The sequence below is a fragment of the Microchirus variegatus genome, assembly GCF_963457635.1.
Source record: "Microchirus variegatus genome assembly, chromosome: 12".
In the NCBI taxonomy this organism is placed as follows: domain Eukaryota; kingdom Metazoa; phylum Chordata; class Actinopteri; order Pleuronectiformes; family Soleidae; genus Microchirus; species Microchirus variegatus.
This window is the reverse complement of record NC_139813.1, coordinates 23809451-23825211: the sequence shown is the minus strand read 5'-3', so window position 1 is coordinate 23825211 and position 15761 is coordinate 23809451. Positions and strand designations below refer to the sequence as shown.

At 39.8% G+C, this 15761-nt stretch overlaps 1 protein-coding gene across 1 annotated transcript; it reads right to left on the bottom strand.

Moving 5' to 3' along the window:
* Positions 1–2508: 2508 nt before the first annotated feature.
* On the bottom strand, positions 2509–13571 carry tfap2b (transcription factor AP-2 beta; the record flags this gene model as incomplete). Its single annotated transcript, XM_083898825.1, has 7 exons — positions 2509–2800; positions 6709–6850; positions 7572–7690; positions 7794–8013; positions 9143–9197; positions 10505–10963; positions 13524–13571. The coding sequence occupies 7 exons, from the start codon at positions 13569–13571 to the stop codon at positions 2509–2511; spliced, it is 1335 nt and encodes a 444-aa protein (XP_083754951.1).
* Positions 13572–15761: the final 2190 nt, after the last annotated feature.

Sequence of the window (15761 nt, the reverse complement as noted above, 5' to 3'; positions counted from 1 at the left end):
GTACATAACAAATAATTCATTTACTTTTTTTTCTTCGAGCCTACCAGGTAGTTTTTGAAAATCCAAATCCAAAAACAAAGATCTAGAAACTTTATACTCTTTCTTTTTTTTTTTTTTTTTTCATGACATGACAGAATTCACAGGCTGTGAGTTATATAAATTAGAATCGGCTGCATCATTGTCACTGTTTGTAGCTAATATTTTAATTTAATATTCCGTGAAGACCAATCATGATAAATTTGCAGCTCCTTTAAGTTTGAATGTTGTTTTATGACAAACGTCCTTATTTGTGTCGTGGCCAAATAAAGCAGCTGTTTCATTCAAAGTTATTCATAATTATATCATGAAACAAATATGGCCGTATCATCATCATCGTCGATGAATGAAAACCCCGTTTAACATCAGATCCTGAATCCTGTGAGTCGACCTCCGACCTTCACCCACAGCCTGCAGAGTATTTCCCCGGAGAAAAGGCGCGTGCTGCTCACCTCGTATAATAATAAAACACATGGTTTATTATCAGTGTGATAGAAATGAAATCACTGGACAATAAGAAGCATGTCTACCCATCATCAGCACCATGACAACAGCTCTAGAAGAACAGAAAATAAAAACAGTCCTTTAAGCCCCGCCTCCGCCCGACAGCTCACAAAGGTCAAAGGTCACAGATAAATAGGCCTCGTCCAAAACCGCAGGTCAACCTATTTACACAACCGTTCATTTAAATTAATATAAATAAATATTTACACACATAAATTAATCCCCTCCTCCCGCCGTCATCATCACCTGTGTTAAATCACTGAAAATCAACAGTTTACACACACACACACACACAGACACACACACACACACAGAGAGAGGGCTGGGTAATGAGTAAAAAACTTTGATATAGTGTCATGGTTGATATCTGAACTTCAATACCAATTCCTGAATTATACTTTTTCTGTACACCAGTTTTCTTTAAATTTTAAAAAACACGAAACTGGGAATTTAGGGAATCATAGTTTGTTCCATTCCAGTTAAGAAGTGGGAAAACATGGATGCAAAATAATCATTGTTGGCAATAACATCTCAATCTCAAAATGACCTCAAGGCAGAAAAAAAATGTGAAAAAAGTCCAATGTTTTGCGCAAAAAGACATTGTGTAAAATGTGCGGTTTGTCGAGTGCAAAGCTACGACATGCATTCATCGTCCATCAACAATACAAATGTATTACTTGATGCAAAATGAATCTATTAATAAAACAAAACAAAACCCATACAGAAATAAACTCATCATATTTTAAGGGTGGTGGTGGTGGTGAAATTGTTTGAATTTGACACTTCTGCTTTTGTGCACACAAACATCGTAGTTACACTATAAAAAAATCCCATCTGAGGCTGCGTTCCGGTTAGAACTTCCAACATGGAACTCGGAAAATTCTGACACTGACTACAACTAACTTTAATCCGCAGAGCGTCACTTACAACCTCTGCCTAAATTTAAGCCTTTTCCTTTACTTAAGGTCAGTTGTCGTTAAGGGGAAACGTTGTGGTTTAGTAGTTTGACTTGACGAATTCAAAATGGCCGTAAAATTTTAACTTAAGAGAGCATCATGATGCGACAGCAGAGAACAGCCTCCAATAAATATCCTGTAATAATTCCACTGCGAGATACTGTTTCAGTAAAATATCCTTTTTTTACGCCTTTATCATATACATTCATTTTCGTTGTGATAAATACCTCTGCTTATCGCACACTGAGCTCTCATTTTCTATTTCCATCTAAATATTTTGCAGTTTCTCGTGTTTTGTCCATGTATTTATTTAAAAAAAAAAAAAAAAAAATTCCGCTGTACTTGAGCAGTAACAGTGAAGTCGTTGGCTGTCAGATTATCTGAAATTATCAGTCTGGATTATTATTATTAAAAACCAGGAAGTGAATGACCGTACATGCGTGCTCCATGTCCTGTAACTTCCTGTATACGCCTCGTCACAGCCAATCACAATCACTCTGTTAGATTTTGGTCAAACGTCACGCTGCATGCTGATTGGCTCGTCGACTACTGATATTTAACATCGTTATTAAGCGACGTAGAGGAAGTTTGATACCATAAAAGTGTTAAAGTCTCATACCCAGCCCTTCACTCATTCACTCACTCACTCGTTCACTGGTTCATTCTGTCTCACACGTGTTCACAACATAGTTTGTGGGCTGCTCACAGCGTCTCAGTCTCACAGGATGCAGGCAGGGGGAGCAAAATGGATGTAACACAGTAACCACCATGTCCTCAGGGGGGCTGGGGGGAATGAAAAGAACGTAACACAGATGAAAAATCCCTCTGTGCTCTCCGACTCTGGCCCACAGGGTGTGTGCGTGTCTTCGTCCTCTTCAGTGTGTGTGTGTGCGTGGCTTGCTCTCCATCCTTGCTCCCCTTCTTCTTCATCATCATCATCATCTTCTTTTTTTAATTCCCCCTTTCCGCCATCCCTCTCCCTTCCCCCTCCCCCCTCCCCCTGAAGTGTGCTTCATTTCCGCTGCTTGTCGTCTTTGTCGCCGACCTTGTTGCCGGCGTCGCCGTGCCGGCTGTTGGGCGGGTTGTTGAGAAACATCTTGTCGAGTCCTTTGAGAGCCTCGCTGAGGTAGTTCTGGAGGGCGGTGAGCGCGGCGCAGATGGCGGGCGAGCCGAAGCCGTGCGTGATGAAGGAGAAGTGGGAGAGGCAGCTCTGGATGCCGGGCTCCAGGATGGGCGAGGGCCTGGAGTTCCCCAGAGGAGTTCTGTCCTGGGCCAGCAGGTCTGTGAACTCCTTACACAGCTGTCTGCAGGGGGCGACAAGACATGAGGATATCAAGATATATATATACGTCACAGAAAGAGCGCAGGGCTTTTCCTCAGGAAGTCTGATAACTGGCCCGTATTCACTGTCATTAATTTTAATGACCACAGCTTCACTGTGTGCTCTGAACTCTTCTTCTTCTTATTATTACTGGCACACACACACACACACACACACACACACACACACACACACAGATACAGACATCATGAAAACCAGGATTCTGTTATTACTGAGAGCCTCAGAGCATCATCTGCTCATAATCTGGGTTTATTCATTTAAATTTGTTTATGTTTTTTTGAACAGAAAGTTGCAGCAAAATAACTCTCTGACCCAGATTAACGTTGGGGAAGTTAATCTTAATATTTCATCATTCTATTAGTGATTAATTTGCTTTTAAAGCATCAATTCTGAACAGAAACACTGCTCTGATCCTGGTCTCCTATCCTGGAATAATGAGGATATTTTCAAAGGTAAACATCATAGAAACACATGGTACAAACTCACAAAAAGAGCTTATTATGTCAGGTTTTTTAAGAATATACAGTGTGCTGTATGAAATGAAACGACTTAAACACATCACTGCATTATCTCTAACGCTACAGTGTGATTATCACTGCAAATTCATGTTGTTTAAACGCACAATAACACACAAATCAGACTTAGTCCGCATAGTCGTGGATACAATGAAGCCAAAGGCAGAATAAAATGACGATATTAAAGCTGTAAACTCACTGCCACGTTAAAAACGGTCAAACTTCTTCAAACTTTTGCGTCAAATCAGTTTATTTACAGGATTATTCTACTTTAAGTAATTTCCCTATAGGGTCTTTTGTTTTCTTTTCTTTAGTTTTTTGATTCTCCGTCCATCCACTTGCGTCTCATTTTGATATTACCTGGGCTTTCTTTTCCCAGAATGCCTTTGTAAAGTAAATGTGATGCAATCAGCTGCTTCAGAATAAAGTGGATTTGTCCCATGAGATTATTTCAATTACACACATTGAGAATTTATTCCCCTGAAATTATATGGCATATAGATAATTATGTAAAGTACGACTGTAACATGTACATGATACAGTTACATTTAAATAATGCTTTTTTTAAAATTATTATTATTATTGTTGTTTTTTTTTTACTGCATATCTGGGGTATATTTTTTTATGTGTGACAACGAAATACATTTGTATTGTAAACTATATCAAAACAAACAGTTTTAATTTGAAATTACGTGAAATATCGTCAGAAATGTTATTTCTAACAGATGGACGATGAATGCATGTCATAGCTTTGCACTCGACACACAACACATTTTACATTATGTCTTTTTGCTCAAAAACATTGGACTTTTTTCACATTTTTTTTTAGTTTGATATATTTTTTGTGTGTGACAAATATCCATTTAAAAAATATATAGAAAAATATTCCATCAAATGGCAAAATAAGTGAAATACCTGCCTTGGAAAATCTTATAATCTCTGAATCAGGGCTGCGACTAACAATGGTTTTAATAAGTGATTAATCTGTTTATTTTCTCAATATCATTATTAAGTATATATATAAAATATTCACTGTAGCAAAGAAAACAGGAAATATTCTCATTTGAGAAGCTGAAAAATCTGAGATATTGTTTTATTTACCAGTTAATTAACACCTTTAAACCAACCAATCATTACCAGAACAAATCTTTTAATATAATGATGATTTTCAGCAGATTATCCTCAAATTTTAGGCCCTATTATTATTATTATTATTATTATTATTATTATTATTATTATTATTATTATTATTATTATTATTTTCTAAAGATCCATTTCTCTCTCTCTCAGATTCACACACACATACATGCTGAGGCCTCGGGGCAAAACTGCAGCAAATGAGTGACAGGCTGTGGAGGCCGAGCCCAGCTGGGTTTAGGGGGAGGAGGAGGGGGTGAGGAGGTGGAGGAGGGGTGGAGGAGGGGGGGGTGAGCAGAGAGGAGAAGCCGCCACCTCAGGCTACACTCAAGGCTCTCGCTGTTGTTTTCTGGCGACTTGAAACACTTCACTGCTAAATAATGAATTTCTAACAGGCAGAAACGAGGCCCACAGACGCTGTTGGAACAGGTTTGAATCTGAGCATCAAACACACACACACACACACTGACTGACACACACACAGTCCAGCAAACAGCACTTATTCATGCACATCTTTTCTAACTCACCTCAAACTCAACACTGAGGAGAATAAACATACCCAGATTAAGATATCGTAAGATTAAGTATCTGTGATTTAATCCACACGTTCACCACAGCTCTCTTCGTAAATAAGTAAATAAACAAAAGGTGCGATTGTAATCACAAACACCTCGGGTTCCTTTAACGGCCGTAAACATTGATGAATATAAGTAACTTTTATGAGGAGAATCGGTTAAAAAAAAAAAACCCGATCAATGCGCTGAAGCCCGGAGGCTCTGAACACTTCTAGCATCAACATCACAGTGTCTTTATTTCTTTATTTTTTTTATAATGTCTGTGAGCTACTGTCCACTTTAAAGTGTCCACCATCAAATGAGGCTCAAGTTAAAGGTTATTGCGTGGAAGTGCAGTAGTTAGTGTGGTTGTAGCAGATGGAGAATTTAATCGTTTTCTAATCGAAAAAAAAACACCCACAATAAAGTGCAATTTATAATAACACGTGTCAGAAATAATTCACCTTATAGTCATTAAAACATCGCGTTTGTTGAATTTAGCGGCACCTAGCAACAAAAAGGTAATTATTTCAATATTAAAAATTCAATTTCTAATAATTTGATTTGGATTTTATTCTGAAATTTGCCTTCATTACGTCATAATGGGGTCTTTTTTTTTTCTTTTTTTTTTTAAAATTGCATGGGATTTTCAGTGACTTCACCCCTAGGTGTCACTATATCCTTCACACTGGTGCTTTAATGTTTTTGCTGATGTGGGTAAAAAAATGTTCATGCTTTAATGCTTTGTAAACATTGAATATTTAACTGAAATAGCACTAATTTTCTCTACATTCAGTTACATCTGACGCTCTGATATTTAAGCTTATGTCACAATATGACCCATATATATATACATATACATATATATATATATTTAAATCATAGCATGACTCGGCATTTATGGAGTTTAACTACCTGGTGAATTTTCAGAATATGTGTGTATGTGTGTTCTTGTATTTGTTACCTCTTTAGGAACATAAACGCTGTCCTTGTCAGGACCAGTAGAGACCAAAACCTGGTCCTAATGAGGCAGAACAGACAGCGTAATTCCTAAAGGGAACTGGTTAAGTTTAGGGCAGACATTTTTGTGTTGTGGTTATTGTTAAGGTTTTTTGTTTAGATTGTCCAAATGAATGGAAATCAATGAGTGTGTGTGTGTGTGTGTGTGTGAGTCTTCACCCTCAGGGAGTCTCATTAAGGCCCCAGAGGGAGATTCATTTCAACATTCATTGGATATTCGGATAAATGGACGCCCTGTTTGACAACCTGCACTGAAAAAATATTTTTGACTAATTTTTGAGCCCAAATACAGTTGATTATGTCTATTTTTAGATTATTTGAACATTTAAATATAATAATGTCAGTTGCACAAAGCAAAAATGCAGTGAAATCATCTTAAAACGTATTTTTCCCAGTAAAAATATAAATATTCTTTCTCTGTACACCACAGGATCTGACTTTTGTACCTTTTATATTTACATGTATTTAAATTAAGTCAAATACCTTAATATTTTGTAAGGATTAGTCGGTAAAATCTAATGTTTCCAGTCATTTTCCATATGAGCCTGACTGCAGACATGTATATTATACATGTATTATGTCCTCCATGTCAGAGCACATCATAAAGGCGAGAACACTGTAATCAAACGCTCCATCAAACTCACTTTGTCGCCAGCAGCATGTTTTTCCGCGTGTGCAGCTCGTTGGGGTCCGCGTGCTGCCGGTTGAGGTACTCGCTCACGGCTTTGGTGGGAAACTCCGTCTCACAGATGTAACCGAAATCCCGGGCCAGGTGCACCGCTTCACCTGAGGGTGGGGAGTGGGTGTGGGTGTGAGGTGTGTACACAGACCACGGTAAATATCGTGTATAGACAAACAATTGAACTGTAGAATGTGTTTGACTTCACAGATTGTTAGTTTCTATTTACTTTTTTTACTTGTGGATCAATACAACCCACCCTTTTCTTTGTTTTCTTAAATAAAATCAACATTATTATACTATTTAACGTTTTTTACCGACCAAACACATCTATTACGCACTAAAAAAATCCCCTTATATGACACAAACGCAGTCATAAAGGATAACATATTCAAATGTGTCGTGTAAAAATAATTAAAATGACTTATTTGCTTGCAGAAAAGTGGTAATCTGGTGGAAAAACCACGTGTTTAGTAATGTTAGTCCATTTCAATCTATATGAATATAGGAAAATGTAGAATATTAATAATATAAACGATATATTAAAGGTGTGAAGTAAATAAACTCACTCAATAATATTTATTTCCATGACAGAATTCTCTCCTGTAGTCATTGTGTATATATATATATATATATAAAAGTCTGTGATGTCATAATCTCTGTAATTCCCAATTTTTTGGCTGTGCGTAATTTGCGCGTAATTTTTTGGAACGATGGGGTAAAATGATATAGTTGAGGTTTGTTTCACGTATTTTTTTGTTGTTGTTTTTATACGAAATATAAATGATGGCACAATAATAATGGTGTTAAAATAAATGAATAAATCACCTTCTACGAGAGACGTTAGTAATGTGACGTTGGCAGCTTTGCGTCTTCCTGCAGGTAAATTCAGTCCAATCTTCTCCAACTTTTCCCTCAAACACTTTCCACCGTTTTTGGACTTTGCTCTGTAAGAAAAAAATAAAATCAGAACAATTCCAAGTACAGTGCACATACACACCTGTGTGTGTGTGTGTGTGAGAGAGAGAGTATACAGAAAACCTGCTGTACCTTCTCAGAACTCCTCCTAACAGGGAGGCGTTGAGGCACTCGGGCGGGGACAGTCTCCTCTGCACCTCCCCTACGGTCACTTTGTACTTGGAGGTGGAGCTGAGCAGCGACAGGCGGCCCGGTACCGAGCAGAACACCTCGTTAATGTTGACGGTGATTCCACCGATCAGCCCGTCCTTACCGAGCATAAGCGAGCCCACGTTTTTAGGAGGCATTGGAACTGAAAGAGAGGAGGAGGAGGAAGAAGAAGAAAACGTAAACAAATGTCTCCTCAAATCAACTCTCTCTGCACACACGCATGACCGCGCCCGCGCGCTCATCCCCGGCCCAATGAGGCGCCCACGCGCATTAGCTGTTATTTAATGTCGCGCGACATTCTCATTACAGTGTTATCGATTGTTGATTGGCTCGCGCTCCCAAATCGCATTAACCACCTCCCAGTCTTTTTCTCCACGCGCCGCTTTCACTCCCACCAGCGGCTCCTGCATCCAGCGCGTTAATGCGCGCGCTAATGGCGTCAAAATGTGTACGTGCGTGCGTGCGTTCGTGCGTGCACGTGTGCAGGCGAATCGAGGCCGGTTGAGTTGGAGGGAGTTTTTTTTTTTTTTTTTTTTTGATGACTCCACGGGGGATAATACCGCAGATTAGCTCTAAACGAGCTCACGAGATCTCCGTGAGCGGTGCCATTTATTACATCAGCGGCTTAAATGGCCCGCGGGGAGCGCAGTCACTGCGCAGCCCGCTAACTAAATCACCGCACATCATCATCTGAGCGGCAGCCTGTCTGTCAGTCAGTCAGTGTCACACAGACACACACACACACTGACTGACTGACATTAATATACTGGCATTTTTAACCCGCATTTATACACATGATCCAGGAAAATCACACTAAACACAAATATACACGTTAAAAACCCATAAATCTTATTATATTACACACCAGCAAATGAGGAAAACCCTTGTTGTCATATAAATACATGTAATTAATACATTAACTTATAATAATTAATGAAAATTAACCATTATTTGGGGGGAAATTGCATTAATAATAGTAGAAAATACATTTAATTCTGCACATTTGCTGTTTACATGACATTTTTGTACATAGTGGAGAAAAAAAATGGTGCCTGTGTGTGTATGTTTTTGTATTTGTGACCTATTGAGGACCAGAAGTCATCATGGAGACTATAAAACCTGGTCCTAACGAGGCACAACCTCATTTCTGAGGGACTGGTTAAGTTAAGGGTTGTGGGTTCATTAGCTGGTTATGGCTAAGGTTAATGGTGTCAGTGCAGTGTCCTCGGTAGAATAGCTGTACAAACCTGAGTGTGTGTGTATGTACACACCTTTCTTAATTACTGATTGATCCAGGATGTTCGTTCCGTTGGTGTCATCTATGGTCTGTCAGGGAATAACACACACAAAAACAATGTATTATTTTGGAGCTGCTACACAAAAATAACAGCAGGAGAAAAAAAAGTGTAAATTATTTAGGTCAAAACACTCCTGCTTTTGTGTTTTAACCATGAAGTCGAACACTGGCACAACAAAGAACTCATAAAAAAAAAGCCCAACCCAGATTAATTTGTTGAAACAACACATTTATACGAGGTTAATAAATGCGTGACACAAACAGGGGAAGCCAGAAATGAGAAGGTATAGAGGAGGTTAAATGGCAGACGATTCGTGATGGTTGTGGCCCGAGGGGAAGATGAAAATCCCACACACACACACACACACACACACACACACACACACACACACACACACACACACACACACACACACACACACACACACACACTATAAAAGTCCATTTCACACAGTCTTTCCTCTGCTCTGTGAACCTTTACAGCAGCAGCAGCAGCACTCACTATCAAATCTATATGAAACAGTAATAATAATAATAATAATAAATCCTTATTTCACATCAAATGGAATTAAATCAAATAAGAAATGCCTGATATTATGAGTTGTTATTGCTTCGTAAAGGCAGGTTTGACGTGAGTTTACGTCACATCTGAGCAGCTTATGCCACATATCAGCATCTTCTCATCTCACAGCCCTGAGGGAATAATATTTGTGCTGCTGCTGCTGCTCAGAGGTCACTGACCTCTGCTCTGAAGGCACGAGGAAAACACAGCAGACACCATGAAGTCGACAGCTGTCAACAATAACCACTGTGTAATGCTGCCGTTTCTTTGGAAAAACCTATTTAAATCTTCCTTTATACGGATATTTAAATTTTTCTGTAATAGCATCCACATTTAAAAGGTAATGTGAGCCAATATACTGTAAATACTGACAATTATATGGATAAAATATAAAAAACATAAATATTGAGTCGTAAAAGTTGGAGAAAAAAAACAGTTAATTGTGTTTTTCAAATTCTAGAACAAATCTGAGGGAAAGTATTCACAGCAGTTGTGACAAAAATTGTGTTTTCAAAGTAAATAAACCTAATATCAGTATATAATAAACATTTTGTTATATTACAGTAATTAAAAAGTCTGACATTTCACATAAAAAGGTAACATTTTTGTAAATATTTTCCAATTATTGGTTAAAAAATATGTTTCCTATTTTTTAAAAAATAATAATTTAGCAAATATTATCTTAAATTATTTCTTATATCATTAAAATAACTTTTTCACAGAAACACAAATAAAAACATTCGTTCCGTTTAACCCCGGTGACCTCTGACTCACCTGAACATCCTCCATACCGTGCAGCCCGTGCAGCAGCCCGTCCCCCATCCCGGAATCCAGTCCCGGGTGGGTGGAGTGCAGCAGGACGTCGGGCCTCCGCATGCCGTAGTCCCGCCGCGGGTCCAGACCGGACAGCTGAGGCAGCGAGGCCCGCGGCTGCGCCAGCAGCGCCGAGCTGTCCATGCGCTCCCCGGCGGCGTCCTGCCGCTGCCGCGCGCCCCACGCGCCCTGCTGGCTCTGGTGCAGGGAGTTCAGCGAGTACGGGTCGCTGACGTGGGAGTACGGGTCCTGGCTCTGGTAGTGAGCGAGCGGCTGGTACGGCGGCGGGAAGTACGGAGGCTGGAAGTCCGACGAGGGCGCGTGAGACAGCGGCGGCGCGCTGGAGTAGGGTCCGCCGTGCGACACGGAGCCCAGCTGGGACAGGCGCGAGCTGTGGCTCGAGACACCGTCATGCCGGTCCTAGAAAAAAAAGAGAAAAGAAATTAAATCCACATTTTAACAGAATGAGGTTAAAAAAAAAAGGCGCGTGGATGATGATAATTTATTAAAGTGAAGCAGGAACATAAAAGAGCCTCGAGCTCCAAATGTTACAGCTTCATTTTCAAAAAAGGAAAAGAAAAGAAGAGACTGAAGGGAAGGAAAACTCACCGCGGTGGAGTAAGAGTGAACTAACATCTGTAAAGCCTCTCTGGGTGTCACGAGCGGGCTCGCGCTAAAACAGCAGTGCGCTATAGTGGAGACGTTGTTTGGCGCAAACAGCCAAACTCATTCCAGGAGGAAAAAAACCCAGCAGCTCGTGTTGTGTTGTTGTTGTTGTTGTGTTGTTTTCCTGATCTCCAGCTCCGCACTGAAGCTTCCTGCGCCCGGAGCTTCCGCCGCTGCTCTGACTGTGAGCACCGAGCTCGCGCACTCTCCTCTCTACCCCCGGTATGTGCGGTAATTGTTATTCATGACTGGGACTTACAGGAATATTAATGCGCGCGAGGCAGGGGGACTGGCGACACATCGGAGCGTGAAGGCTCTCGCGCAACCGTGAGTGACGTTTAAATTCCACGGAGAGATGGAAAGGACGCGCGAGCAGCAGGATATGTAAAAAAGAAAAGAAAGAAGAAGAAGAAGAATACTCTGAGTGTGGTTTTCAGACAGGAGAGAACAGATCAGGGTCCCCAGACCCGCGAGGAATCCCCCCCCATCACAGACATAATCGCTTTGGGGCGACTTTTGAAGGCAAAATCTGACGCAAAGGAGGAAAGTGCACGCTCCTGTCTGTGGAGACACTTTGGCACAAACCGTTTGTGCGCAAAAGGCGTTGGCGTCAGAGGACGTTTTTTTATCCTCTGTGTGATCAGCTGAGTTAACACGGATCAGTGTTTACATTCGGCTTAAAGACGATTTGGTGTCTCCTTTTTTTTTTTTACGCACAGACTCCTGCGCAAAAGACGTCTGTGAATAGCAGTAGACACTGTCTGAACAGCTGAGGTTACACGGATGTGTCAGGGTTTACGATCACAGACGTGTAGTTTGTTAATAAAGCGAGAAAATGTTTGATCCGAAGCAAAAAAAACACTTTTACGCACAGACTCCAACACACCATTTCTGCGTAAAGGTTTGTATCCTTACTAAAAAGGAAGTGGACACAGTGGTTGGTTGTCTTTACAGCTGGGTTCATATGAACGTGTGAGAGTTTTAAATGATTGTTAACAGTTTTCTCCAAAATAAAAGCTCACTTTTACGCACAGACAAAAGTCGTAAACGGCGTTGACTTTACAAAAACACAGTGGAGAGTAATGAAGTATCCGAACAGCTGCTTTAACACGAACGTGTCACATATTTGTAGCCTGTTCATATTCACGTTAAAGACTTGGATTTGGAGAATGTTTCCTCCAGAGTAAAAAGTTTGGACTTTTACGCACAGACGCAAAAACACCTGCACAAATACTACTTTTGCGCAAATATCGTTTGGTATTCAAAGTTGTAGAAGTGAGTGGAGAAAATGTGAGTGAACCATTCCACACATTTATATCTTGTTATTATTTAACTTAAGACGCTGAATCCAATGTCAAAGTCCACTTTTACGCACAGATGCAACATTCCTCTGTCTTCCTCTTCTTCCTCCTTCAGTGTATTAAAGTCACACTCGTGAAGAATCAAAGGCGCCTCTAGTTGTTTCGCAGCTGCTTTTTTTAAACGACTCAAACACACTCTCGAGACCGTGGCTGCTTGGACGCACGAGAGGGGCTCGTGTGAACGGTGTCAAGAGTCAAAAGGGAGCGATTAAACGCTACATTGTAGTCCACGCGGCCCCTCTTTGCCCTCGTGGATGACTTGTTTAACAACATCACAGCTTCCACAACCCCTCCCTCCCTCCCTTCCTCCCTCTCTCTCGCGCCGTGGGAGAAAAGCCATGTGCCGCACGAGACAAGAGAGGCTTCCCACCGGGCTGAGCCGAGGGGCCTCGCGAGCGATCTTTTCTTCCACCGCTTTGTGCTCGAGCCCTTTCAGCGCGAGCAGCGATTCTCCTCTCCTCCCCCCCCAATCCTCCCACCCAACACTAACACCAACACCACCACGCGCAGCGGCTCGTATTTAACACAATATTGTTCTGGGATGAAAGCCAAACGATTAACATCAATATCCCTGACACGAGACCCTGCTCTGACCCAGCGTCATCTCGTTTAAGATCAATTAAAACATAATACAGAGAATCCTATATATTTAATCCTATATATTTTTTCCCTACATTTCTAAACTGATTTATGAGTAAAATAAAATGCAAATTGTCAAATATATTCCCCTTTTTACCTTATGATCCAAACTGTGCGCCAAAAAAAGTCAAATAAAACCAAATCCAGAGGTCACATTTAAGGCAAAATGACATATTTCACGCATTTTTCTCTCTCTGTTTTTTGCTGCAGTTCACATTCACACACATTTATCACACAAATAAGAGCCTGACAGCCTAAAAACACACACTCTGCAGCTGCAGGTGAAAGAGTGAAAGAGTGAAAGAGACACAAACCTCGTAAATGTCCTCATACTTGACATTCTCCACTAGTTTCCACAGCATGGTCGCGTCTCCGGTGTCGGTAAACCGAATGCAGCCAAGTGAGGAAGGGACGACTCAACTCTCTCTCTCTCTCTCTCTCTCCCCCTCTCTCTCTCTCTCTCTCTCCGTGTGTGTGTGTGTGTGTGTGTGAATGGGGAACCCCTGTAAAGGCTGCACGCTTGACTTTACAGTAAGGATGGGGGCGGGATGACAGCAGCAGCAGCAGCATCAGTAAAAAAAAGAGAGAAATAAAACAGGAAATACATGTTTTCTTTATTATAAGCTTCTACAGTTCCCAAAATAAAAGCACATTTGTATTTAAGTGTCCACATTCTGGCTTCTGTGGCTTTTATGTTGAAAAATCTGATAATTTAGATGAAGTTTGAAATTATATGACTTAGATTATCAAGGTAACCTGTCTGGGTCACATAATACAGTTCTAAAGGTGAACAAATAAAGCAAAAAATCAACACGAACTTCAGTTTTTACATTTTTCTGTTTATTTTCCCCCTTTAAAAAAACCAACAAAAAATCTGTTTTCTTATTTTTTATAATTTCAGATTTTGAAAGCTTGTGTTTTCCCTCTCTGTGGATCCATAACACTTCTTTTTTACCATCAATATCACAAATACTTAATACTCCAAATGTGTTGTTTTACCCCTCCACAAATGTGTATTATATTAATAAGTCATTAATCTCAATCTAATCTATTTATCTCAAAGATAAAACTACATATTTAAAAAAACCTACGACAACACGCTGACAACACGTGTGTAGTGAAGCATTAGTGTTTGTTGACAGATCTTATCACATTTAACCGCTTTCTCTTTCTTCCATACCTGATTATATCACCTTTATTTTCATAAATAAATAAATGAATGTCTTTGAATCAGTTGGAACTTGTAGATTTCTAGAAATCTTGTGGATGAGATGTGAAATGAATGTTTAAACACCAGGTCCAGCAATGTTTATTATTATAATTATAATAAATAGAGTCACAGATCCTCCTTCAGTGTCCAGAAAACCTTCAGGGCTGCAGCGCTGCTGACTTTCAAAGTCCTTCAGCTCTATATTTAGTCTAATGAAGCCAGAATTAGATTTGTTATTCTAACAAAGTTATAATAAGCTGATATAGTCTAATTATTCCTCAGTTGGAAAACCTTCAGAAAACACACTGTTGTTGAAGGAGAAACAGGTGAAAGTGTCAAACATCTGCTGTCTATTACATCAGGATTATTTCAACTTTACGTACTAGGGATGCAAGATAATGGACTTTTTACCGATATATCACAAGTGTTTGGACCGATAACTGATACGATATGTCCTGTACTTATATACAAAAATAAATAAACATCAATAAATAATAGTAGGAGAGGATACAAGCAGGTAGCAGTTTATTCAGTCTACTGATTCAGTGATTGGTCACTTTTTTGTGTCCGATACCGACATCACATCCTCGAGTATCTACAGATGCCGATATCAGTCTGATACAAATACGTACTTTAGACCATTTATGGAGCTGTTAATGAATCATTTGTGCCGAGTCCAAGAGCCCAAACATGACTCTGCTAAAATGCTTTCTCGTGATTTAAATGTACATTTTATGTACATTTAGAATTTTGCATTATATCGGATGTTACATTTTTGTCTGTCCACTATCCGAGCTGGTATCAAACCGATAAAAAGATATTAAATATTTTAAAGGCAGATATCGTCCGATACCGAAGTTGTTCCACTAATATTGTGCATTCGTTATTATTATATTCACATATTAGAGTTAATATAAGACTTAACTTTCAGTTGACATTGGTGGAGCCTTCAAACTGTTGCTCAGTCCTGTTTTATATGTATATTTATTTGCATGTTGACTGTTTACTGTTGTATTTATATGACAAACACACACACACACAGTACATATGTCCCTCACAGTTAGCACCGCCCGACAAACACAAGCTGTTTGTGTTGTAGATCGTCATCATCATCATCATCATCATCATCATCATCATCATCTGCTGCTCTCTCTCATGTTCAATCATGGTGTAATTTATTGCTCTATTATCTCTGATTACACTCTAACACATGTTACAGTGAACACACACACACACACACACACACCTAAATATCCAGCCTAATTAAATCAGTTTTATTTGTATAGCACTAAATAACGTACGAGAAACATTAACACAACAGTTGAAATGATAAAATTGTACT